General features: G+C 42.2%; 2 protein-coding genes across 4 annotated transcripts in view; one reads left to right on the forward strand and one right to left on the reverse strand.

Annotated features, from left to right (window-relative positions):
- Positions 1-2,922: 2,922 nt before the first annotated feature.
- Positions 2,923-8,527, reverse strand: LOC139412868 (FUN14 domain-containing protein 1-like). Of its 2 annotated transcripts, none has more exons than XM_071159655.1 (5): positions 8,473-8,527; positions 7,653-7,833; positions 5,689-5,764; positions 5,158-5,286; positions 2,923-4,583 (listed from the first exon to the last, which is right to left on the reverse strand). In XM_071159655.1, the coding sequence occupies exons 1-5, from the start codon at positions 8,489-8,491 to the stop codon at positions 4,506-4,508; spliced, it is 483 nt and encodes a 160-aa protein (XP_071015756.1). In that variant the 5' UTR covers positions 8,492-8,527; the 3' UTR covers positions 2,923-4,505. The 2 variants fall into 2 exon arrangements, with proteins under 2 accessions (XP_071015756.1, XP_071015755.1); XM_071159654.1 differs by having other exon boundaries at positions 5,152-5,286.
- A 1,117-nt stretch (positions 8,528-9,644) lies between these two features.
- Positions 9,645-26,901, forward strand: part of LOC139412864 (lysine-specific demethylase 6A-like) — a 55,944-nt gene continuing 38,687 nt past the window's right edge. The window contains exons 1-3 of one of the 2 annotated variants that reach the window (XM_071159645.1): positions 9,645-10,107; positions 10,246-10,309; positions 25,767-25,875. In XM_071159645.1, the coding sequence (XP_071015746.1) occupies positions 9,932-10,107; positions 10,246-10,309; positions 25,767-25,875 (349 nt within the window). In that variant the 5' untranslated portion in view covers positions 9,645-9,931. The remainder of the gene's footprint in view (positions 10,108-10,245; positions 10,310-25,766; positions 25,876-26,901) is intronic. The other variant, XM_071159646.1, reaches the window with a different exon arrangement.

The following is a 26,901-nucleotide window of genomic DNA, read 5'->3' on the forward strand; positions in this document are numbered from 1 at the left end:
GCATCAGATGCTGTCTGATAAGAATGAAACAAAATTGCTAACTTGTTGTTATAAACGTGTATATAAAATGTATGTATATGTAGCAGAAAAGCTGTAAGAAGATATGTGTCCTCCGAAGAGAGGATGGGTTAATAAAACATTAAAATAAGGTGCCTAGTGGTTCTTTCTTGTACTATTGAATCCCAAAGAAACAACCATGTAGCCTAAGTCATAGGTTATTGCAATATAACTACCATTCTACCACGTACCTTTTCAGTAAATAACCTGGTAATTCATTGGCTTAATGGCAGTGAATGCACTGCTTTACTTTTGACTGATCCCTGGGCCACATTGTTGACAGACTTGCGCCAATGCATTTGTATTATTCGGCCACAACGTCACAGGTGAGTGAGTCACTCTGGATTGGTTGACACTGCCCCCTTGAGGTGGTCATACAGGAAAAAAGAGATCTTATTAAATGACCGGAGGGGTTGTCATAAACCCTAAAAGTTCCAGAATGGGGTGAAAATGGCAGCCAGGGAGAAATCCAAAACAGTCTAATTGGAATTAATGTCTATCCTGATTTTACTTATGGAGGGAAATAAAAGTAAGCCACATGATATATCTGAAATTGTGTAATATAATTATTGTCAACCTTAAATATAGTCATATAATTATACAGTTTTCTTCAAATTCATTATTTTACACAATATCTTACAACAGCACTGGCAAACCAAGGTTGACCAACTCCCTGACCAAAATGGCTGACCTCACTGCCATCATAAGAAGGTTCATATCCATTCTAGTATTCTAATTCCTAATTATATGATACAGAACTCCAAATCTAGATGCAATGCAGGAATAATATGATAACATCCAAGACCCACAAGTCATAGGCTCTGTATTATACCCCAAATACATAAGAAATAAATGTACTTCCACACAGAATCTTCCTTCAGAAACAAAAATTTCAGTCTACCCAGGCTAGCATTATGATGACAATTTCACTCCAACTTATGGAGAAATGGTCCTATTTGATACATTTTCAATTTTCTCTCATGAATAATTTGTGTGATAGGCCTAAAATGGTCTCTATCTATCAGTTGTTTAATAACCCATGCTTCGTATAAAAAGGCAGCTTCTCACTGTACTAATTACTATGAATTATTGTACTATGAATAATGAACATTGCTATTCAAACATGCATTGACGTTTCATCTCTGACTTTGTCCACTGACTAGTACCACAGAGAAGGTATTGCGTAACCATATTAATGACAGCTCTCAACAAACTGATTGTGACAGAGTTAACTATTGTATGGCTTGGACCATTTGGAGCCAGCTGCCTGAAGGCATGGATTAGGTTGTATCTCAATACTATAATTTGTTTCCTGTCTCTCCTCTACTAATATGAAGTAACTGGTGAAAGCCAGTACCTAGTATATGCATGCACCATATCGAATTCACCTTTCCTATTTTTTTTTCCAGCTCAGTGCAGATAAAGGAGATATGAGGAGAGGTTTAAGTATGAAGATGCAGCCCTTATATTACGATCAATGGATTAATAACACAATTGCTTTGAACAGCCTGACTGAGGTGTACCGGTATCTGGTGCCACTAGGGCGAGCTGCTATTATAAAACATCCCTTGCCGTTTCCATGGAGCTTATACTCTGGCTTTACCCTACTTTTGGTTGGATCTATTGGGGGCTATTGATGATCCGATTGGTTGGTGATGTGGTCATCGGATGGTGGAGAGTGGGCCTCATCTCATTCCCCCCACTCTAATATCCCCCTCTACCCCTATACCATTACACATGGGCACACTCACAGATAGAGATAAAAACAAAGAAAAAGGCAGGACTGGAAAGAGAAAGCGAGAGAAACAGAGAGAGAACGAGAGAAAGGCAGCGAGAAAGAGAGTGGAAAAGAGGGAAGGCCACACCACACAAGAGAGCAAGCGGAAGAGAGAAAGAGAAAAAGAGCAGTTTCCATAGCAACAGGGAGGGACCAGTAGTGCTGGCAGCTACAGTAACACACAGTAGAGAGAGGCACTCTGGTGAGGTAACATCATGGCTGCCTCTGTTTTCAGCTTCATTCAGCTCAATAGACATTGAAGTCATTATTTACACAAATCAATATGCCTCTGACAGGACGTTATGAAATTACAATAAATCAATACAATTTTATTTGAAGGGAGGTTTTTTGTCAAGTCAATTGACAAAGAGTACTTTATAAATCCCAGAACTAAATCCCTAGCTACAGAAAGCCTATCAGGACTAAACCCCAATTCAATGTGCATTTAATATAAACCAAAAAAATAAATAATTATTAATTGATATTGTACTCTGTGACAGAGGTAAACACAAAATAATTGACAATTGGTACTTATTTCAGATTGATTTGGTGAGTATCTTCCTTTGTCACTTTCTACATGCAGTACCTTTCAAAAGCAGATCTCACAGTGTAGATGAATACAGAGACATAGTGGTGAAATATCTTAGTATTGTGACAATGCTCATTCATTGTTGCTGTGACATGCATGGTGGTTATTACAAACCCATCCTCCATGCTGACACATCCATTTCTATTCACATCATAAAATCTAGACATTTGCATTCCCGGAACTCATAGACTACACTTAGACAGGCAGCCCAATTCTGATCTTTTGCCAAAATTACTGGCAAAAAATCTGACCTGATCGGCCAAAATACCAATAATTTGGTAAAAGATCGGAGTTGGGTTTCCTGTGTAAAGGCAGCCATAGAGCTACTGAAATCTGAAAAGTCATGCTGGCTTTAATAATCAAAATAAATATATTGTTGAGAAGTTAAACGTGTCAAGATAGACTGTTAATCCACTCAGTGTTAATCCACTCAGTGTACACACCAAGCCCTGATTGTATGCATGTTTGCCATGCAGTCCAGTGACCACACACACAACTGTTAACATTGCTAACCAACAAAAATCAGGCAACTTTATTTGACAAAACAGAAGCATAAGACAAATCCATAGTTATGGTTGGTTGGTTATCAAGATTTCAAAATAGCATTCAGGAAGTCAGAACATAAAAAATGGAGGTTAACGGCAGTAAGAAGTTAATGTGCACTTGGTGAAGTACAGAAACTAATGGAAAATCATACTCCTGACAAGTAATATTTAAATAGTTAAAGACACAATATGGAACAACTCATAAGCAACTGAACACTGACTTTATACTGTGCATTTCCTTCTATCTATAAAACTGATAGTATATTCTACACATGACTAAATCACATGTTTTCCTATTACTACACTGATAGCAGGTTCACATTTTTTGGAATGAGTCTTGTCCTGGAGGCAGAACTAAGCAAATCCGCTAGATAGGCCAGCTGCAAAGTCAGAATTGGCTATATTGTAAAAATTCATGAAAACTACATTAAACTTTTTGGTCTAAATGTAAGGTTAGGCATTAGGGTTAACAGTGTGGTTACAGTTAGATTTAAAATCAGATTTTGTGTCTGTGCCAGCTAGTGACCATTCTGCAGAGCTGCCCCCAGAACAAAATTCTTTATGAAAAACGCTAACCTGCACACTGATATACCTACAGTACATTAGCCAGCAAAGGTGCAGTGATCAGGTGTTGATATATTAACCCCGTAACAACAGGTCTGCAGACACATTTTGTTGAATAGCACAGGGTGGTAAAACTTTGGTCTGAGTATAGGGAGAGCTGGCTTGTGTCCCAAATGGCACCCTAATTTCCTACATAGGGCTCTGGTCAAATGTAGTGCACTATGGACATTTGGGACACATTCCTGATCCTAGACCTGTTCTTCCAGGTAAAAGAGGGCACCAGATAGACAGGGGCCGAGGAATCCTATGTCCAGTGTGTGGTACAGTATATTAGTAGTATATCAAGAGGTGTCGCGTTGTGCAATTAAAGGGACATTTCTAACATTTTCAACATTGTATTCATCATCTCCAGAACTACCCTAACATCAACATATGTGAAAATGCCATGTTTCTATGTTTTGAAGTCAAAATTAGTTTTTCTAATGGCATCACCTGGTGTGCATCGTGATTTCAACCAAATATGAGTAGGCATTGCTCACTAATTGATTCAAATCACATGATGCACACCATATGACGGTGAACAAATATATATATAACATAGCTGATTAAAAACATAGAAACGTGACATTTTCACATACATTGATGTTGGGGGTAGTGCTGATTATGAAGTATAAAAATGTCATAATTAACAGGCCCAAACAACTGATCCTGGATCAGAAACCACCAGATAAATAGAATAAAAAGAGGGTGGACAAGCTAGACTCTGATCAGTTGGGCAGTAACGGAAGAGAGCAGCCAGGGGGGCATAAAGTGGCAGCTTCACAAACCCGTTTCATGACTAGTTCCGTGATGGGAGAAAGACAACGATTCACAGTTAATGACAACATCCCGTGTGGTGACTCAGTTCACAGTAATGACAGCTTCCTTCTTCCTATGTAACGACTTCCTCAGTCGTGAATTGGCCCCGACGCCATTAGGAGGCCAAGCCCAGGAGGAATCCACCCACAAACCCGCTGGACAGGACAATGTTCTTCTTGACAAACTCTGTGGCCTGCAGAGAGGGGAAGGAGGAGAGAAAACAAGCAGACTGTGGGAGGTCACCTCCAATAACTGAAGGGTTATAAGTGATAATAGATGGAAAAATAAGATTCTTATACGCAGGGTATACTTTAGTTTCTGCTTGGGAAAAATACGATTATTATACGCAGGGTATACTTTAGTTTCTGCTTGTGATAAATCCAGAAATGTGCTTTTACAGTGTGGGTTCGCTAGAGGGCGCTGTTGCTGCATTATTAGTCCATCAAATGGCTGCGGATGACTCAGGTATTTATGAACTTAGCTATTTCCCCCCAAATATGATAATTAAGTATACCTTTTTTTCTCATAAGTACATGCAATGCAAGGCACTGAGATTCAAGCGGACTGGCAATCCAATTGAATCAAAAAGCAGCTCCCACACCCAGGTACCAGTGTTGGTCTCACAGAATAAATGAACAGTTAGATAAAGGACCAATGAGCACGCACACATCTCAGACATGTTCACCTTTTAGAATCACACAATACTATAGGCACAATAGCCTACCATAAAGTTATGATTAGTCAGGCAGTGTTATTAATACCTTTACCTCCTCGAAGAAGGAGTTAATTTCAGGGGCTGCTTGCTTGGTTCTCTTCTTCAGGTGTTTCTTTGCTTTGTTCACATCCTTCTCCACTTTCTTCCAGTCCACCTGCACGTAGCCACTGTGATTCGCTATCTGCAGGAGAAGGTGCAGAAAGGAAAACGAGTGAGGATTGTTGGGTTGCATGTGAAGTGGCACTCCGTTCACGTTGTAACATATGATGTCATTGGTGTTCCTGAGTGGCGCCTTAGTTGATGTGAACTAAGGCACTGCATCTCAGTGCTATAGGCATCGCTATAGATCCTGGTTCGATTCCAGTCTGTATCACAACTTGCAGTGATTGGGAGTCCCATAGGGCAGCGCACAATTGGCCCAGCGTCTTGCGGATTAGGATTTGGCCGGGGTAGGCCGTCATTGTAAATAAGAATTTGTTCTTAACGGACTTGCCCAGTTAAATAAACTTTAAAAAATGGAATAGAGATGTGTATTATGTAAGTACCCAGCGTTGACTCAATACAAATATGATGCATCTCTTACCTGTAATAACAGGAACCCTCCACCTATGGCAGTTGCAGCTATCTTCCCTACTCTCTGGAACAAGTATCCTGCACACCTGAATGTGAGAGAGAGGAGTGACTGATAGCAGTGTTGTAGTACTCGAGTCCAGGACTCAGACTTGACTCAAGTCACAATTTTCATGGCTCAACTCTGACTGGACCAGAAGTGACTTTGTTGTCAGAAAATCTCTGATGCATAATTTAAAATATGAGGCCTACTAGCTACAACAGCAAATGTTAGAGATATCCTTAAAATGTACCAACAGAGAATTTTGATTTTTAAATGGTTGGACCACAGCTTTTAGCACTACAAGGGACTTGTGACTCGACTCGAGAATAAAGGACTCGGACTGGAACACTAGTTGACTGATTATGATTTTTCAACGTCGATACCGATTATTGGAGGACCCAAAAAAGCAGATGCTGATTAATCTGCCAATTTGTATTTATTTATTTGTAATAATGACAATTACAACAATACTGAATGAACACTTTTATTTTAACTTAATATAATACATCAATAAAATCAATTTAGCCTCAAGGGTTGGAGAAGAAAGTAAAAGTGCAATATGTGCCAAAGCTAACATTTAAGTTCCTTGCTCAGAACATATGAAAGCTGGTGGTTCCTTTTAGCATTAGTCTTCAATATTCCCAGGTAAGAAGTTTTAGGTTGATGTTATTATAGGAATTATAGGACTATTTCTCTCTATACCATTTGTATTTCATATACCTTTGACTATTGGATGTTCTTATCGGCACTTTAGTATTGCCAGTGTAACAGTATAGCTCTCCTCGCCTCTACCTGGGCTAGAACCAGGAACACATCGACAACAGCCACCCTCGAAGCATCGTTACCCATCGCTCCACAAAAGCCGCGGCCCTTGCAGGGCAAGTGGAACAACTACTTCAAGTCTCAGAGCGAGTGACGTTTGAAACTCTATTAGCGCGCACCCTGCTAACTAGCTAGTCATTTCACATTGGTTACACCAACCTAATCTCGGGAGTTAATAGGCTTGAAGTCATAAACAGCTCAATACTTGAAGCATTGCGAAGAGCTGCTGGCAAACGCACGAAAGTGCTGTTTGAATGAATGCTTATGAGCCTGCTGCTGCCTTCCAGCGCTCAGTCAGACTGCTCTATCAAATATCAAATCATAGACTTAATGATAACATAATAACACACAGAAATACGAGCCTTAGGTCATTAATATGGTCAAATCCGGAAACTATCATTTCGAAAAATAAAACGTTTATTCTTTCAGTGAAATACGGAACCGTTCTATGTCTTTGTTAGGAAGAAATAGTCTTCACAGTTCGCAACGAGCCAGGCGGCCTAAACTGCTGCATATACCCTGACCCTGAAGAAAGGCGTTGATGTTTATGGTTAGGTACACATTGGTGCAACGACAGTGCTTTTTTTGCAAATGCGCTTGTTAAATCACCCGTTTGGAGAAGTAGGCTGTGATTCAATGATAAATTAACAGGCACCGCATCGATTATATGCAACGCAGGACAAGCTAGATAACCTAGTAATATCATCAACCATGTGTAGTTAGTTAACTGATGATTATGTTAAGATTGATTGTTTTTTACAAGATACGTTTAATGCTAGATAGCACCTTACCTTGGCTCCTTGCTGCACTCGCATAACAGGTAGTCAGCCTGCCACGCAGTCTCCTTGTGGAGTGCAATGTAATCGGCCATGATCGGTGTCCAAAAATGCTGATTACCGATTGTTATGAAAACTTGAAATCGGCCATTACGATAAATCGTTCGACCCCTACTAGGGACTTGGGACTCAAGGTTAAGTGACTTGACTACATCACCGACTCATACCATGCATTTCATCAGTGAAATGTGTTGATGTGTTTCCGAGGGGCCAAAGATCCAGACATTTGTATAATAAGCATATTTAGCCTATACACCTTTGCTTTGGGTTGCATACCAGCCAGTGACCCCTCCCATCGCGATCTGCGTGGTCACAGAGTATTTCTCTGCGAGGGGACCAGAGTTATTCCCAAACACCATGCTCCACCATTGGTGCCTCCGGGCGTACTCTGTCAGGTCTACCACCTCATAGGTCTCATCCTCGCTCTCCGGCTCATCCTTTTCTGATAAAATGACATCTGGGATGAAGGAAAGACATACAAATAATTTAAACTGTTTTGCTTTCACTTTCTATCACCTAGGGCAGGTTTTTCTATCATCTAGGCAACCTAGGGCAGGTTTTTCTATCATCTAGGCAACCTAGGGCAGATTTCAGGTCCAAATTCAGTCCAATTACCTCACAGTCAAGAAACAGTCCCAATGCATGCATCTAAATATTTGCTGTAACTTCATAGTAGTATTGATAAAATTCACAAAAAAACACATGAATTCATTGAAAATTGATTTAAAACATGACTGGAATACTTGTTTAGTTGGTAATCACGTTCACGTCATTACTATAAAGTGTATATCTACGATAACGTTACAGTAGTCGGGATAGGAGCCATGGGTGACAAAAACAAATAGGTTCACAATGCCAATGGCTGGTATTTGGGTCGATGGGCGATTGCATGCCATTGTTTAGAAATTAGGCTAAATTGCTAGCAACAAAGCTAGCCATCTAGTCAGTAAAGTCCCCCTGTCAAAAGCCGCAGCTGAACGAATAGCAATATTTGAGTGTTTAGATTTCTTGATATTGGAACTATCTATATATAGTATAGCTGATTCGTTGTTATAATTCGAGATTATTTTATCCATAAACATGGGCAAGCACTAACCTTCTTTGCGATCCGCCATTTTGGAGAAAATTACATCAGGATGTTGTCTGCTGTATGCAAGCCCCGCCCCTGAGCTTTATAAACCTCTGCTGGCCCCGCCTACAGAATGATGCTTTGCCACATCAGTATTTTAACACTTTGCTCTTTCTTTGAAATGTTGCAGAATGTTGACAATTTCATTTGGAAGCATAAACATTTTCCATACAAAATAAGATTCGATTTCCCTCATATTTGATTCAATTTCTGCCCAAAATAGCTATCACTTTATCCCTTGACATTTAAATGTAATGTAATGTAAATGTAATTCCAATCTACATCAAATACTGTAACTTATATATAATCAATTGATATCAAAATAAATAGTAAGATTTTATAAAGTAATATGTTAAGGGTTTTATGATATATCAAAAAAACTATTTGGATAATTAGATTTGAGGATTTTACATTGGGTGGATATGTCTTGTCTAACAAATGAGTCTGGGTATTTTGAAAATGTCCACAGCTGGGGGGAAAAAACACCAACAAGAATGATTGCTATTCATTTATTTTTCAAGACATGTACAAAAGTGAGAATGTAATTCATAACACAGTAAATATACTTCACATAAATACAGTAGAACTAGCTAGTACATTAAAACAAAAATGCAAACAGATCAAATTGGTATCAACCACAAAAATGTATATGAATGTGGGGCCTTGGGCAAGGATGATGATTATTATGATGTGAACATTGCAGGGTGAGAAATTTTTGACAAGTAGTTACACAGTCCTAATCAGAATTCTTACCTCCACACATCATTGCAACGTTTTATTTAGATATGCTTACCCATCAACAGCAAATAATACTGGTATCAAGTATTTGCACAAATTTCTCAGTTGTCACTCTTAAATGTATTTAGTAATATGACAGTTTGCATGTAGCTATTTAACATTGTTATTTATGCACTTTGCAAAACAAATCAATACATTTGAATACCTATACAATATATACATTATTGATTTTGAGAAAATAATGAACATGTATAATTGATTTCTGTGGTTTGTAAAAAGATAAATGAAGATGGGTAAAAAAAACTTCATGTCATATGCTGATATTCAGACATTTCTATTGGCTGAAGAGGTAGGAGAGGCGTGACTACGGCGGCGCGTGGGTTCGCTTGCTTGTGTGACACAATTATAACAACTTTAAGCTGGTGGCTGTGGGGAATTTTATGGTCAAATAATACTCTTTTCAAACTGCAAGAATTGAACTTCATGCATTACATTTGATTAGTTGCATAAACGGCGCCTAAAAATGTGACGCGAATACTTTTTGGAGAGGTACTTGTTTTCCTGAAAGGATTTACCATTTTGAATTGCGTTTTGATCGTGGAGAAAAGTTTATTCTATCTTAATACATTTTTAGTTTTCCCTTCTTTGATTTGGTGGAGTATTTCGTTCGCCCTCTCGTCGCGATTCCATGCAATCGTGCGGAGTCTCGCTCGCTGTTGCTGCCTGCGCTGCTGCTCGGAGTCTCGGCTCGGCTTCTGGTGGTGATGAGGAAAAGAAAATGGCGGCGGGAAAAGCCAGTGAAACCGAGGAGGACTTTCCGACGTTGACAGCCCAAGAGAGGGACAGCTTGGTCGGAATTGACAGGTCGGAGTCAAAGCCCTTCACACACCTCTGGTGTATTCTTAATATTCTGTACACGCGTTTGCCGTTTTTATACGTTAAATCCATTTGCACGGCAGTGCAAGTGATACTGAACCGCCTGTGTTGTCTTCTTGCTTGCAGCTCACTGTTTGGATTTCAGAGGCTTCATGAAGATGGCGCCAGAACGAAGGCCTTACTGTTGAAGGTAGCTCGCTAAGTTGCAAACACATAGGACCAGCCGGTCCTTGAACCACAACACTTGCACCTTCTACATTCTTGTCCACATAGTAATACGTGTAACTATGTTAAACTAACTAACATAGCCAGTCCACTCTCAGGTGAGAGCACGGACTCTGGTTAACCATACACCCATCACACGATGTGCGCAGAGCGACCCTGCGGCTACGCACGGTTCCTACCCGACTTCTTTCCCTTGCTAGCTAATCCAATAGTGAACATGAACGGCTTTTCCATTGCATAAACACGTTTTAGTAACCCAACTAGCTATTTTCGTTATTAGGGTGGCCTTGCATTTATCTAACTCGTCAACTTAGCTATTTGTTAGTCACAAAGGCTTGTCATATCAAATATTTCTACCAAGCTGGTTTGTATTGGGTGCAGTAGAAATGGCTAACACGCCTGGTAGCTGAAGAAGCTAGCTAATTAACGTTAGCCAGCTGGCTGTGTAATATGACATATCAAGTACATACTTGCGGGCTAGTCATTTATATTGATAAGACGAACATGCTAACCTTTTCATTTAGCCTGCTGGCAAATGTCTAGCTAGTCCCCTGCTAGTTTGATAACGTTAACTAGCTTGTGGAACGTGCGTTGTTGGACTCTGGAGTTGGCCAGCTCATTCTGAATGTTAGCTAGCTAGAGATTCAGTGGTCAGGGACATATAGAATTTGGCTTTTTACAGAAAACATCATTACTGTGATAAGCTTTAGGTACTGTTTTGTAGCCAGCTAGCCAAATCTACCGAGTATGATAAAGTGACCTTACTTGGTCAGAGAACTAGCTAACGTTTAGGAAGGCTACGTTGTTTTTAATGGCGATTTAACGTTCTATCATGGAGTAGACTTCCCATGGTGCCAGGAAAGTATGTTTGCTTGCTGCACTGTGTATCTGGCTCGTGCAAAATGTATGCATGAATTTGAGCCGTTCTCGTGCCCCGGAGTTGGTGTTGATTGTGAAGAGCTCGAGACGGGCTTTCGCTATGTTCCAACGGCTGCTAACTAACGTTAGCTAAACGCGTTAGCTGTTTGGATAGCTAGCTAGTCATGGCTGCTTGGGCCGGTCCAAGATGGCGGGACAGGGAGTAGTGACAACGAAATCTAGCTATGTGGTGAGCTCAATGAAAACATCTATCGAACGAAATTACATGCAATTCGTTAGCATGTTTTGATTGACCCTTTTAGCCGTGTGGCTTATGTTGGTTTGTTGACAGTTTTCATTCCTCTGTGGATGGGTCCCTTCATAGCTAGGATTTGCATCCCAGCATCAACCTGTAGCTAGCACATTGGACAGTGAACAAAGGACAAAGTTGCACACACATTTATACAATTTTGCTATTTATATTGACATTTTTATTTTCACAGTTGGTGTTTACAATTGGAGGAAGCTTCTATCCCCATACTATGTTGCCACCAGAAAGAAGTGATTGGCTTCCCAGGGTGTTAAGAAAGTAGGCTTGCTGGCAACGTAAACAGAAAAGCATATTCTATTGCAAATTCAAATCACTGGAGAGATGATGGCAAACGGGCCACACCACAATGCCAGCCAGTTCAAACCCTCACCAATTCAGCCATTCTCCCTGCATTATTTCCCCTGGTATTTTTTTTCAGCAGCGGTGCTGTCACTGACTGAAATTTTAGCATCCCGCTTGGCGGCAGAGACTGTTGATATTTTAAAGCTAATTTCCTGCAATTCTACACATTTTGCCATGGCTTATCCTGTGTTCTTATGCTATTTGAGTGACTCAAACGTAAGAAAATGAATGGGGACCCATTGGGGACATTTTTAGAATTTGATTCTCCTGACTGTGTAGTTTGTATTTTGGTGATCGTTAGTTCTCAAAGGTGATCTTATTTATTCCCCCCAAAAAATGTTACGTACTTTATATCTGGGTTTAGTAGTCTTAATTTTACACTGAGACCGTTTAACATCTCGATAAATAATCATATTTATTTAATAAAAAGGAATACATGGGAAAGACTGCACTGTCTCGGCATTTAGCTGGGACTTTATACCCATGCATTCTGTCCACATTTATTATCTCCAAAGTGATGCAGGGGTCTAATGAAGGAATGACCCCGTTGTCTCTTCATATCCGAGATACAGTTCATTTTAAAATGTCATGTCGTTTTTTTTTTATTTTTTAGGTCTCACTTTAAAGGTTGCTTAGATTCATATTGTATAGGTTAAAGGTACTCCTTTTTTTCCCTACTCTGAGAAGTCGGTGGGCAGATGCTAGCGGGATGTCACATACTAAAACCAGCCCCTTGCACTTTGGGGAATGCAGCCCTTGGCCAAACTGCCCCATGTAACATTACTTGCTACCCTACACCCTGGTATTCACCCCAGCCATCACATGACCCACTCCTAGGGATGTGGTCAATTTAAATCTTGACATTAATGGAACATATTTTTGCATTTCTGCTGCATTACACCTGGTTTTGCAATTGTCTTGCTCTCTAAAATGTGTATTTTGATGTAGCCCCCCTCCATCAGCTGTTTTATATTGCGCATTGACCACCAGGGATAAGTTTGGACATTATGATGATAAAACCAGTAGCCTTATGTGAAGCTACTGACTCAACATTTGTTAGACAGTGTCACTTTATTTTTTTAAAACCGTGACCTTTTTCCTCAATTGGTTTGAGTTCCATTTTTATATCACTTGTCTCCTGATTGTTTAAAATTTTTTTTTTTTTTTCTTTTTTCTGTGAGGTGTTCTACCACTCATTATCTTCTATAGCTTTCTTAGTTTTGAGTGTCTGCCCTGTCTGGAACGGCACACAGTCGCTCTGTTGCACAGCTATCTACGCCCAGATAACGCAGAGTTCAACTCCACTGACAGAACTGGGTCACTGTATCGCCGCAACTGGATTAAGTGGCAACTACATAGAAATAGAATGAGTAGAACTACAACAGGTCTTACAGTGAAATGCTTACTTATAAGCCCTTAACCAACAATGCAGTTTTAAGAAAAATAAGTGATAAGTTAAAAATAATTTAAGAGCAGCAGTAAAATAACAGTAGCGAGGCTATATACAGGAGCTACCGGTACAGAGTCGATGTACTGGGGCACAGGTTAGTCAAGGTAATATGTACATGTAGGTAGGGGTAAAGTGACTATGCTTAGATAATAAACAGAGTAGCAGCCGTGTAAAAGAGGGGTGGACAAGGCAAATAGTCTGGGTAGCCATTTATTTGATTAGCTTGTTCAGGAGTCTTATGGCTTGGCGGTAGAAGCTGTTAAGAAGACTTTTGGATCTAGACTTGGCGCTCCGGTACCGCTTGTTGTGTGGTAGCAGAGATAAGTCTACGACTAGGGTGGCTGGAGTCTTTGACAATTTTTAGGGCCTTCCCCCCTGACACTGCCTGGTATAGAGGTCCTGGATGGCAGAAAGCTTGGCCCCAGTGACGTACTTGGCCGTACGCACTACCATCTGTAGTGTTTTGCGGTCGTAGGCCGAGCAGTTGCCATACCAGGCATTGATGCAACCATTGATGCTCTCTATGGTGCAGCTAATTAGTCCCTAATCTATGGAGTTCACATGACAGGGCAGGGGTGCAGCCATGGGTGGGCTTGGGAGGGCATAGGCCCACCCACTGGGGAGCCAGGCCCAGCCAATCAGAATGGGTTTTTTCCCCTCAAAAGGATTTTATTACAGGCAGACATGCTCCTCAATTTAATCAGCTGTCTGTGTGGCTGGTCCCAGAGGATCTCTCAGGTGAAGAAGCCGTATGTGGAGGTCCTGGGGTGTCATGATTACACGCGGTCTGCGGTTCTGAGGCCGGTCGGATGTACTGCCAAATTCTCTAAGATGATGTTGGAAGCAGTTTATGGTAGGTCAATGTTAATTTCTCTATCTGGCAACAGCTCTGATGGACATCCCTGCAGTCAACACACATCTGTGGCATTTTGTTGTGACAACTGAACATTTTAGTAGCCTTTTATTGTCGCCAGCACAAAGTGCACCTGTGTAATAATCATGCTGTTTATTTAATCAGCTTCTTGATATGCCACACCTGTCAGGTGGATGGATTTTCTTGACAAAGGATAAATTCTCACTAACAGGGAGGTAAACACATTTCTATGCAACATTTGAGAGAAATAAGCTTTTTGTGCTAATGGAACATTTCTGTGTTTTATTTCACCTCATGAAACATGGGACCACATGTTTGGAATGTGCACAACTGTACCATTGACTGAGTTTTGCATATTAACTTCAATGCACAAGGATGACATTAAAAGGAAGAAGCATAATAGTGGCTACTTTCTTTGGAGATTTTTTACTGTCCCCATCCAAGTACACAACATCAATGTTTCATGCCACCCTCATCCTGGCCCTTTTTTGGGAATAAACTGATTTTAGATCAATGAATGAACATCCCCCTCCACATTCACACACACTTACAAATGGGTATACAATCAATTTATTGTATTTATTTGCAGCAGCTGTGACTTTGTTTTGATATGAAGTGGAGCGCTAACATGTTATGGAATCAATTGCAGTTGGTTTATTGGTATAAAATCACATTTGCAACTTGTTTGCTTTGTCCCATATCATTGTATTTGTTTTACTTTCATGAAATGTGTTACTCGTTAGGAAATAACAGATGCGTTGTGGGAGTTCATTACCAAGCACCAATGTTCGTTCCTGCAGCATTGTGTACCAGTGCCACATTAGGCATCATCGCTTTACTGGAGTAAACGGCACACTTTCATCTAGTTTATCATATGAACATGAATGCTTGTTAGGCCTACTGTGTGGTGTGTGTGCGCGCATTCTCATAAAGCCTGAGCCGCAGCTAAATTTAATTAGATTGATCTCGTCATCTGTGATGAAAGTTGAATTCTGGGCTTGGCCTCCCTCAGCTGTGCTGTCTGTTATTTATCTTGGCCCCTCCCCCTTTCCACCATAAACAAACCTCCAGTCAGTCTGAATGGCGACATAAGAAGGCATAGACAAACATCCCCAAGCACTCAATCACACTGAGACTATTCAGCTGTTCAAAGAGAAAGTACCAGGGCCCAAAACAAAGTTTTGGTCCATCAGCCACTGTGGCAGGTAGATAACAAAAAAATATATATATATCTCTACCAGCCACTCATGTCTTTTTACAAAAAAAACAGATGAGCATGCTTTAATGTTTTTAAAACAAATGTATTATTAGTAAGAAGTGATGTGGTACATTGCTCAATTCTCTATATTTTTTGTAACCTGTCTTTTAACTAAAATATCACAGATGAGGCAGGCATGTTCAGCTGTCCGTTTTAAGGTCGGGAGGTTACCGTTGCAACAAGGGCACTTGAGCCGCTCTAGTTGCCAGTGACTGAGTGGTCAAAGACACGGCATCTCGACGCAAGAGGCGTCACTCCACTACCTGGTTCGAATCCAGGCTGCATCACATCCGGCCGTGATTGGGAGTCCCATAGGGCGGTGCACAATTGGCCCAGCGTTGTCCGGGTTTGGCTGGGGTAATCCGTAATTGTAAATAAGAATTTGTTCTTAAACTGACTTGCATAGTTAAATAAAATTAAACAGAATCAAATTCAAACATAAAAAACACTCCAGAGTGGCGCAGCAGTCTAAGGCATTGCATCTCGGTGAGGGACGCATCACCTACAGACCCAGGTTCGATCCCAGGCTGTGTCACAACCGGCCGTGAGCAGGAGGCCCATGGGGTGGCGCACAATTGGCCCAGTGTCGTCCGGGTTAGTGGAGGGTTTGGCCGGGAGGGGCTTTAGCGACTCCTTGTGGCGGGCCGTGTGCCTGCAGGCTCATTTCGGTCGTCAGTTGAACAGTGTTTCCTCAGACACTGGTGCACCTGGCTTCCGTGTTAAGAGGGTGGGTGCTAAGAGGTGTGGTTTGGCGGGTCATGTTTCGGAGGAAGTATGACTCGACCTTCACATCTCCAGAGCCTGTTTAGGAAAATGCAGCGATGCGATTGCAATTTGATATCATGAAAAGGGGGGGTAAAATACAAAAAACATATACAGTACCAGTCTAAGGTTTGGACAACTACTCATTCAAGGGTTTTCTTTATTTTTTGTATTTTCTACATTGTAGAATAATAGTGAAGACGTCAAACATATGAAATAACACATGTAGTAACCAAAAAAGTGTTAAACAAATCAAAATATATTTTAGATTCTTCAAAGTAGCCACCCTTTTACCTTGATGACGGCTTTACCCACTCTTGGCATTCTCTCAGCCTGCTTCATCTGGAATGCTTTTCCATATGCTGAGCACTTGTTGGCTGCTTTTCCTTCACTTTGACTATGAAGGCCTGTTTCTCCTCTGAACAGTTATGTTAAGATATGTCTGTTACTTGAACTCTGAAGCATTTATCTGGGCTGCAGTTTCTGAGGCTGGTAACTAATGAACTTATCCTCTGCAGCAGAGAACTCTGGGTCTTTTCCTGTGGCGGTCCTCGTGAGACAGTTGCATCATACAACTTGATGGTTTTTGAACCTGCATTTGAAGAAACTTTCAGTTCTTATTTTTCCGTGCTGTCTGACCTTCATGTCTTAAAGTAATTATGGACTCTCGTTTCTCTTTGCTTATTTGAACGGCCCTGAACTAACTTTTTTATTTGACTATGTAAACTGGAAACCACATATCCTGAGGCTGCATTCATTGTAGCTGGGCTAATCTGAAAACAAGACTCCTTTTAAATTCTATCAGCATATTGATTGTGCAACCAGGGCTGGTAAAACCCTGGATCATTGTTATTCTAACTTTTATAAGGCCCTCCCCTGCCCCCCTTTTGGAAAAGCTGACCATGACTCCATTTTGTTGCTCCCAGCCTATAGACTGAGACTAAAACAGGAAGTTCCCGCGCTCAGGTCTGTTCAAGTGCATCAGCGATGTGGTACCCACAGCAACCATTAAAACATTCCCAAACCAGAAACTGTAAGCGCGAACCACTGCTTTTAACCAGGGCAAGGTGACCGGAAACATGACAGAATACAAACAGTGTAGCTATTCCCTCCGCAAGGCAATCAAACAAGCTATAGAGACAAAGTAGAGTTGCAGTTCAATGGCTCGGACACGAGGTATGTGGCAGGGTCTACAGTCAATCACGGATTACAAAAAGAAAACCAGCCCTGTCGCGGACCAGGATGTCTTTCTCCCAGACAGACTAAATAACTTCTTTGCTCGCTTTGAGAACAATACAGTGCCACTGACACGGCCCGCTACAAAAACCTGTGGACTCTCCTTCACTGCAGCCGACATGAGTCAAACATTTAAACGTGTTAACCCTCGCAAGGCTGCAGGCCCAGACGGCATCCCCAGCCGCGTCCTCAGAGCATGCACAGACCAGCTAGCTGGTGTGTTTACGGACATATTCAATCAATCCTTATCCTAGTCTGCTGTTCCCACATGCTTCAAGAGGGCCACCATTGTTCCCAAGAAAGCTAAGGTAACTGAGCTAAACGACTACCGCACCGTAGCACTCACTTCCGTCATCATGAAGTGCTTTGAGACTAGTCAAGTACCATATCACCTCCACCCTACCTGACACCCTAGACCCACTCCAATTTGCTTACCGCCCCAATAGGTCCACAGACGACGCAATCGCAACCACACTGCACACTGCCCTAACCCATCTGAACAAAAGGAACACCTATGTGAGAATGCCGTTCATCGACTACAGCTCAGCATTTAACACCATAATACCCTCCAAACTCCTCATCAAGCTCGAGACCCAGGGTCTCGACCCCGCCCTGTGCATCTGGGCACTGGACTTCCTGACGGGCTGCTCCCAGGTGGTGAGGGTAGGTAACAACATCTCCACCCCGCTGATCCTCAACACCTAACAAGGGTGCGTTCTGAGCCCTCCCTTGTTCACCCATGACTGCGTGGCCATGCACGCCTCCAACTCAATCATCAAGTTTGCAGACGACACTACAGTGGTAGGCTTGATTACCAACAACGATGAGACGGCCTACAGGGAGAAGGTGAGGGCCCTCGGAGTGTGGTGTCAGGAAAATAACCTCACACTCAACGTCAACAAAACAAAGGAGATGATCGTGGACTTCAGGAAACGGCAGAGGGAGCACCCCCCCTATCCACATCGACAGGACAGTAGTGGAGAGGGTAGTAAGTTTAAGTTCCTCGGCATACACATCACGTACAAACTGAATTGGTCCACCCACACAGACAGTGTGGTGAAGAAGGCGCAGTAGCGCCTCTTCAACCTCAGGAGGCTGAAGAAATGCGGCTTGTCACCAAAAGCACTCACAGACCTTTAGATGCCCAATCGAGAGCATCCTGTCGGACTGTATCACCACCTGATACGGCAACTGCTCCGCCCATAACCGTAAGGCTCTCCAGAGGGTAGTGAGGTCTGCAAAACGCATCACCGGGGGCAAACTACCTGCTCTCCAGGACACCTACACCACCCGATGTCACAGGAAGGCCATAAAGATCATCAAGGATAACAACCACCCGAGCCACTGCCTGTTCACCCCGCTATCATCCAGAAAGTGAGGTCAGTACAGGTGCATCAAAACAGGGACCGAGAGACTGAAAAACAGCTTCTATCTCAAGGCCATCAGACTGTTACCACTAACATTGAGTGGCTGCTGCCAACATACTGACTCAACTCCAGCCACTTTAATAATGGAAACATTTTTTACATCAATTTATCACTAGCTACTTTAAACAATGCCACTTAATATGTTTACATACCCTACATTACTCATCTCATATGTACACTGCTCAAAAAAATAAAGGGAACACTTAAACAACACAATGTAACTCCAAGTCAATCACACTTCTGTGAAATCAAACTGTCCACTTAGGAAGCAACACTGATTGACAATAAATGTCACATGCTGTTGTGCAAATGGAATAGACAACAGGTGGAAATTATAGGCAATTAGCAAGACACCCCCAATAAAGGAGTGGTTCTGCAGTTGGTGACCACTTCTCAGTTCCTATGCTTCCTGGCTGATGTTTTGGTCACTTTTGAATGCTGGCGGTGCTTTCACTCTAGTGGTAGCATGAGACGGAGTCTACAACCCACACAAGTGGCTCAGGTAGTGCAGCTCATCAGGATGGCACATCAATACGAGCTGTGGCAAGAAGGTTTGCTGTGTCTGTCAGCATAGTGTCTAGAGCATGGAGGCGCTACCAGGAGACAGGCCAGTACATCAGGAGACGTGGAGGAGGCCGTAGGAGGGCAACAACCCAGCAGCAGGACCGCTACTTCCGCCTTTGTGCAAGGAGGAGCACTGCCAGAGCCCTGCAAAATGACCTCCAGCAGGCCACAAATGTGCATGTGTCTGCTCAAATGGTCAGAAACAGACTCCATGAGGGTGGTATGAGGGCCCGACGTCCACAGGTGGGGGTTGTGCTTACAGCCCAACACAGTGCAGGATGTTTGGTATTTGCCAGAGAACACCAAGATTGGCAAATTCACCACTGGTGCCCTGTGCTCTTCACAGATGTAAGCAGGTTCACACTGAGCACGTGACAGAGTCTGGAGACGCTGTGGAGAACGTTCTGCTGCCTGCAACATCCTCCAGCATGACCGGTTTGGCAGTGGGTCAGTCATGGTGTGGGGTGGCATTTCTTTGGGGGGCCGCACAGCCCTCCATGTGCTCGCCAGAGGTAGCCTGACTGCCATTAGGTACCGAGATGAGATCCTCAGACCCCTTGTGAGACCATATGCTGGTACGGTTGGCCCTGGGTTCCTCCTAATGAAAGACCTAATGTGGCTGGAGTGTGTCAGCAGTTCCTGCAAGAGGAAGGCATTGATGCTACGGACTAGCCCGCCCGTTCCCCAGACCTGAATCCAATTGAGCACATCTGGGACATCATGTCTCGCTCCATCCACCAAAGCCACGTTGCACCACAGACTGTCCAGGAGTTGGCGGATGCTTTAGTCCAGGTCTGGGAGGAGATCCCTCAGGAGACCATCCGCCACCTCATCAGGAGAATGCCCAGGTGTTGTAGGGAGGAGGTCATACAGGCACGTGGAGGCCACACACACTACTGAGCCTCATTTTGACTTGTTTTAAGGACATTACATCAAAGTTGGATCAGCCTGTAGTGTGGTTTTCCACTTTAATTTTGAGTTTCACTCCAAATCCAGACCTCCATGGGTTGATACATTTGATTTCCATTGATAACTTTTGTGTGATTTTGTTGTCAGCACATTCAACTATGTAAAGAAAAAAGTATTTAAGAATATTTCATTCATTCAGATCTAGGATGTGTAATTTTCATGCTCCCTTTATTTTTTTCGTGCAATGTATATACTGTACTCGAAACCATCTACTGCATCTTGCTTATGCCGTTCTGTACCATCACTCATTCATATATTTTTATGTACATATTCTTCATCCCTTTACACGTGTGTGTGTGTGTGTGTGTGTGTGTGTGTGTGTATAAGGTAGTTGTTGTGGAATTGTTAGGTTAGATTACTCGTTGGTAATGACTGCATTGTCGGAACTAGAAGCACAAGCATTTCCCTACACTCGCATTAACATCTGCTAACCATGTGTATGTGACAAATAAAATTTGATTTGAGCTCTTCTTGCCATAATATGGATTTGGTCTTTTAACAAATAGGGCTATCTTTTGTATATCACCTTGTCACAACACAACTGATTGGCTCTTTACGCATTAAGTAGGTAACAAATTCCACAAATGAACATTTAACAAGATACACCTGTTAATTGAAATGCATTTCAGGTGACTACCTCATGAAGCTGGTTGAGAGAATACCAAGAGTGTGCAAAGCTGTCATCAAGGCAAAGGGTGGCTACTTTGAAGAATCTGAAATATAAAATATATTTACATTTCTCACTTTTTTTGGTTACTACATGTGTGTTATTTAACCTGTTGCGACGACCAAACCCGGATCCGGGATTCTATTTATAGACCTAAGCTCATTACCATAACGCAACGTTAACTATTCATGAAAATCGCAAATGAAATGAAATAAATATGCTATCTCTCAAGCTTAGCCTTTTGTTAACAACACTGTCATCTCAGATTTTCAAAATATGCTTTTCAACCATAGGAAAACAATCATTTGTGTAACAGTAGCTAGCTAGCGTAGCATTTAGCGTTAGCATTTAGCAGGCAACTATCACAAAAACAAGTAAAGCCTTCAAATAAAATAACTTACCTTTGAAGAACTTCTGATGTTTTCAATGAGGAGACTCTCAGTTAGATAGCAGATGCTCAGTTTTTCCAAAAAGATTCTTTGTGTATTAGAAATAGCTCCGTTTTGTACATCACATTTGGCTACCAAAAAAAAACGAAAATTCAGCCCTCAAAACGCTAACTTTTTTCCAAATTAACTCCATAATATCGACTGAAACATGGCAAACGTGGTTTAGAATCAATCCTCAAGGTGTTTTTCCACATATCTCTTCAATGATATATCCTTCCTGGAAGCCTGGTTTCTCCTTGCTCTCAAATGGAAAAATAATTGCACCTGGCTTTACGCTCCAATTTCGACGCAGGGACACCAGGCGGACACTTGGAAAATGTAGTCTCTTATGGTCAATCTTCCAATGATATGCCTACAAATACGTCACAATGCTGCTAAGGCCTTGGGAGAACGACAGAAAGTGTAGGCTCATTCCTTGCGCAATCACAGCCATATAAGGAGACAATGGAAAACAGAGCTTCAGAAATCTGCTCATTTCCTGGTTGACGCATCATCTTGGTTTCGCCTGTAGAATGAGTTCTGGGGCACTTACAGACTATCTTTGCAGATTCTGAAACTTCAGAGTGTTTTCTTTCAAAAACTGTCAATAATATGCATAGTCGAGCATCTTTTCGTGACAAAATATCGCGCTTAAAACGGGAACGTTTTTTATCCAAAAATGAAATAGCGCCCCTAGAGATCAAAGAGGTTAATAGATTTGATGTCTTCACTATTATTCTACAATGTAGAAAATATATAAAATAAAGAATCCCTGGAATGAGTGTGTTTCCAAACTTTTGACAGGTACTGTATATGGACACCCCTTCAAATTAGTGGATTTGGCTATTTCAGCCACACCTGTTGCTGACAGGTGTAAAATAGAGCACACAGCCATGCGATCTCCATAGACAAACATTGGCAGTAGAATATCCTTACTGAAAAAGCTCAGTGACTCAACGTGGCACCTTCATAGGATGCCACCTTTCCAAGAAGTCAGTTCGTCAAATTTGTGCCCTGCTAGAGCTGCCCTGGTCAACTGTAAGTGCTGTTATTCTGAAGTAGAAACGTCTAGGAGCAACAACCGCTCAGCTGCGAAGTGGTAGGCCAAACAAGCTCAGAAATCGTCTGTCCTCGGTTGCAACACTCACTACCGAGTTCCAAACTGCCTCTGGAAGCAACGTCAACACAATAAATGTCTGTTGGGAGCTTGAGGAAATGGGTTTCCGTGGCTGAGCAGCCGTACACAAGCCTAAGCTCACCGTGCACAATGCCAAGCATCGGCTGGAGTGGCCACCATTGGACACTGCAGCAGTGGAGACGTGTTCTCTGGAGTGATGAATCACGCTTCACCATCTGGCAGTCCGGTTGACGAATCTGGGTTTGGCGGATGCCAGGAGAACGCTTATTGCCCGACTGCATAGTGCCAACTGTAAAGTTTGGCGGAGAAGAATAAAGGTCTGAGGCTATTTTTCATTGTTCAGGCTACATATGCACACACTGAACAAAAATATGCAACATGTAAGGTGAACTGAAATACACACAAAGCTTTCTTTCATTTTGTGGACAAATTTATTTCCATCACTGTTAGAGAGCATTTCTCCTTTGTCAATATAATCTATCCACCTGACAGGTGTGGCATATCAAGAAGCTGATTTAAACTGCATGATCAGGTGCAACCTGTGCTGGGGACAATAAAAGGCCATTCTAAAATTTGCAGTTTTGTCAACACAATGCCACAGATATCTGCAATTGGAATGCTGACTGCAGGAATGTCCACCAGAGCCGTTGCCAGAGAATTTAATGTTCATCTCTAACATAAGCTGCCTCCAATGTTGTTTTAGAGAATTTGGCAGTACGTCCAACCGGCCTCACAACCGCAGACCAGCCCAGGACCTCCTCATCCGGCTCCTCTTGACCTGTGGGATCGTCTGAGATCAGCCACCCAGACAGCTAATGAAACTTATTTTGATGGAAAAGTAGAGCCCTTTTAGAATGGGGTAAATACCTTTTCACTGTGTGTGTGCGATTAGCTACCAGCTATGGCATAAAATGACACTGACCACAGCAATTACAGCATTTATTGTATCTATAAATGTGCTCATACTTTGAACTAGATTTTTATTCGCAAATGCGAGTGAAATGCTTGTACTGTAGAGCCCTGACCACCCGCCAATGTGGCTGGTGAAATAGACATCTTACCTGCCAGTGCCAAAATCTACCTGCATTTGGCGGGTTTCATTTTAGGTTCTGGAACGTACCCCTTTTTGTTTTGCCATATGCAGTACAACAGACATTTACGCACGTCTCGTCTGGTCTGCATAACACACAGGATGTAACCAAATGACTGGTCCCACAGAGGGAACTCGTTTTGTAATGGAGTTAGTGGCCGTACACAGATAGTATACCCACGTTAGGTTCTGTTCTTCCCCAGCCCATTCCTTGCCTTCTGAGTGATCTAATACCTCAGTATTGCCACTAACCCTCAACGTTGATGAATATTGAGTAGGCCAAGGGCATACGTGAATCTCGTCACTCACTAGTGTTATTGGTTCACTGTCATAGCACGAACTCCCCTGAACTTGGCAGTCCAGTTGAGTGACAAGTGGACGTTTTATCCACCTCACCCTCCCCAAACACACACGTTTCAGAGCCAAAACCTAATGCTGTTATCGAGTTAATCATTGGCTGGTCATTATCTACATTCTTTAAGTGCTCGATCTGCAAACAGTTTTGAATCTGTCTTGTTCAAACATACTTTTTTTTCTTCTCTCTCTCGCTCGCTTGGTGAGTGACTGATCTAAGAGCCACCCAGATATAGGGCCTAACTGTAAATGACACCAGAATTGGCAACAGTGAATTAAACATGTTTCATCAGACCAGAGGACATTTCTCCAAAAAGTACGATCTTTGTCCCCATGTGCCGTTGCGATCCGTAGTCTGGCTATTTTATGGAAGTTTTGGAGCAGCGGCTTTGCAGAGCGGCCTTTCAGGTTATGTCAATATAGGACTCGTTTTACTGTGGATATAGATACTTTTGTACCGGTTTCCTTTAGCATCTTCACAAGGTCCTTTGCTGCTGTTCTGGGATTGATTTGCACTTTTCGCACCAAAACACGTTAATCTCTGGGAGACAGAATGCGTCTCCTTCCTGAGCGGTATGACGACTGCATGGTCCCATGGTGTTTATACTTGCGTAGTATTGTTTGTACAGATGAACGTGGTACCTTTTAGCCATTTGGATGAACCAGACTTATGGAGGTCTACAATTTTTTTTCTGAGGTCTTGGCTGATTTCTTTTGATTTTCCCATGATGTCAAGCAAAGAGGCACTGAGTTTGAAGGTAAGCCTTGAAATACATCCACAGGTACACTTCCAATTGACTCAAATTATGTCAATTAGCCTATCAGAAGCTTCTAAAGCCATGACATCATTTTCTGGAGTTTTCCAAGCTGTTTAAAGGCACAGTCAACTTAGTGTATGTAAGTAGTGTATGTAAGCTTCTGACCCACTGGAATTGTGATACAGTGAGTTATAAGTGAAACAATCTGTCTGTAAACAATCGTTGGAAACATTACTTGTGTCATGCGTAAAGTAGACCAACTTGCCAAAACTATAGTTTGTGAACAAGACATTTGTGGAGTGGTTGAAAAACAAGTTTTAATGACTCAAACCTAAGTGTATGTAAACTTACGACTTCAACTGTGTGTGTATTCTGCAGGTGTGTGTGACAGACTATCTGAAGGAATGTTCTGATGCAATGCTTAGTTGCTCTTTGTGTATATTTAGTGATTGTGCTCTGTTTCAGAAGCTATGTCCTCAGAGCTGTTACTCAGAATGCAGGGAAACAATGTTTATGGGTTTCTAGAGTTCAGCAGTAGTCCTCCAGGAGTGGGTGTGTTTAATATGTGTGATTAGGCCTCAGGCAGAGCCATCCCTGTGAGTGATGCGCATCTCGCTGTGTTTTTTATTTTCCAGTGTAAGAAGTCCAAATCACAACATGGCCCAACACACACAATGAACAGAAATCCATACCATCGCTCCCATTTATATGGACATTGATAACTGATTGAAAAGTGGCACTCTATCCCCTATATAGTGCACTACCTTTGACCAGGGCATAAGAGGCTCCGGTCAAAATTAGTGCGCTATGTAGGGAATAGAGGGCCGTTTGTGACGCATCCCATGTGAGACTTCCTGGTAAGAGACACTGCTGTCTGTGTTCATGCTGAGTTTCTTCTTGCTTTATTTTTCCCCAGGCCATTCGTTCCTATGATTCTCTCATCTTGAAGGCTGAAGGAAAAGTGGAGCCAGAGTTATTCTGCCAGCTAGGCCACTTCAACCTCCTCCTGGAGGAGTACGCTAAAGGTGAGTTGACGCCCCTCTTGCGCTCTCCCCCCTCGCTCGCTCCCTCCCCCCCGTATGGACATTGTTTTGCGAACATTAAGTCAACATTTCTACATGCCGTGTGGCATTATTCAAGTGTGTTAACTTCTGTGCAGCATCGGCGGGGAGCTAACATGATGCCCTCCAGACTCCCAGTGCAGCCTAAAGTCAAGTGGAGCAGGCAGGGTGCTTTCACACTTTAATAAGGTGGACATTGGCTGCACTGATAGACTGTTGAACCGTGAGACACATTTGACAGAAGTACCAACGGTAACAAAATGATAGTCCCGAACCATTTTTCATGTTGTAGTATTGGAAAAAGTCCAGAGGTTTCAGTATAGCGTGCAACACCAGTGTCTACTCTGGTCTTGGCACATGGGCTCCAGCCAACAGCTGGCAGACAGAGTGGGCTAGTCTACCCGATGAGATTATTGTGAGAATATTTGTCAAAACGTCAGTCAAGCATCGATCAAGCCCCTTGAAATGTATTGTAACGGAACATGAAGATCACCGTGCACTTTCAGCACGGTGTGAAGTTAATCTGGAGTTCCCACTAGGCACAGATGTCTATTCCACATTGGTTCAATGTCGTTTCATTGAAATGATGTGGAAACAACGTTGAGTCAACCAGTGTGTGCCCAGTGGGTTATTTCATCTGTAGCCTAATAAACTGCATGGTTTCTCAAATCCAAATCAGTATTTGTGCATAAAGGCATTTCCACCAGCATTTATCACATACAGTGCCTTGCGAAAGTATTCGGCCCCCTTGAACTTTGCGACCTTTTGCCACATTTCAGGCTTCAAACATAAAGATATTAAACTGTATTTTTTTGTGAAGAATCAACAACAAGTGGGACACAATCATGAAGTGGAACGACATTTATTGGATATTTCAAACTTTTTTAACAAATCAAAAACTGAAAAATTGGGCGTGCAAAATTATTCAGCCCCCTTAAGTTAATACTTTGTAGTGCCACCTTTTGCTGCGATTACAGCTGTAAGTCGCTT

Source organism: Oncorhynchus clarkii, chromosome 7 (assembly GCF_045791955.1).
Source record: "Oncorhynchus clarkii lewisi isolate Uvic-CL-2024 chromosome 7, UVic_Ocla_1.0, whole genome shotgun sequence".
In the NCBI taxonomy this organism is placed as follows: Eukaryota; Metazoa; Chordata; class Actinopteri; order Salmoniformes; family Salmonidae; genus Oncorhynchus; species Oncorhynchus clarkii.

Excerpts from the sequence above, each read along its gene's own strand:
- LOC139412868 (XM_071159654.1), bottom strand. Across the intron at positions 5,287-5,688 it reads GAGGGTTCCTGTTATTACAG|ATAGCGAATCACAGTGGCTA; the intron begins GTAAGAGATGCA and ends CTTCTCCTGCAG. Across the intron at positions 4,584-5,151 it reads CCTTCTTCGAGGAGGTAAAG|GCCACAGAGTTTGTCAAGAA; the intron begins GTATTAATAACA and ends CCCTCTCTGCAG.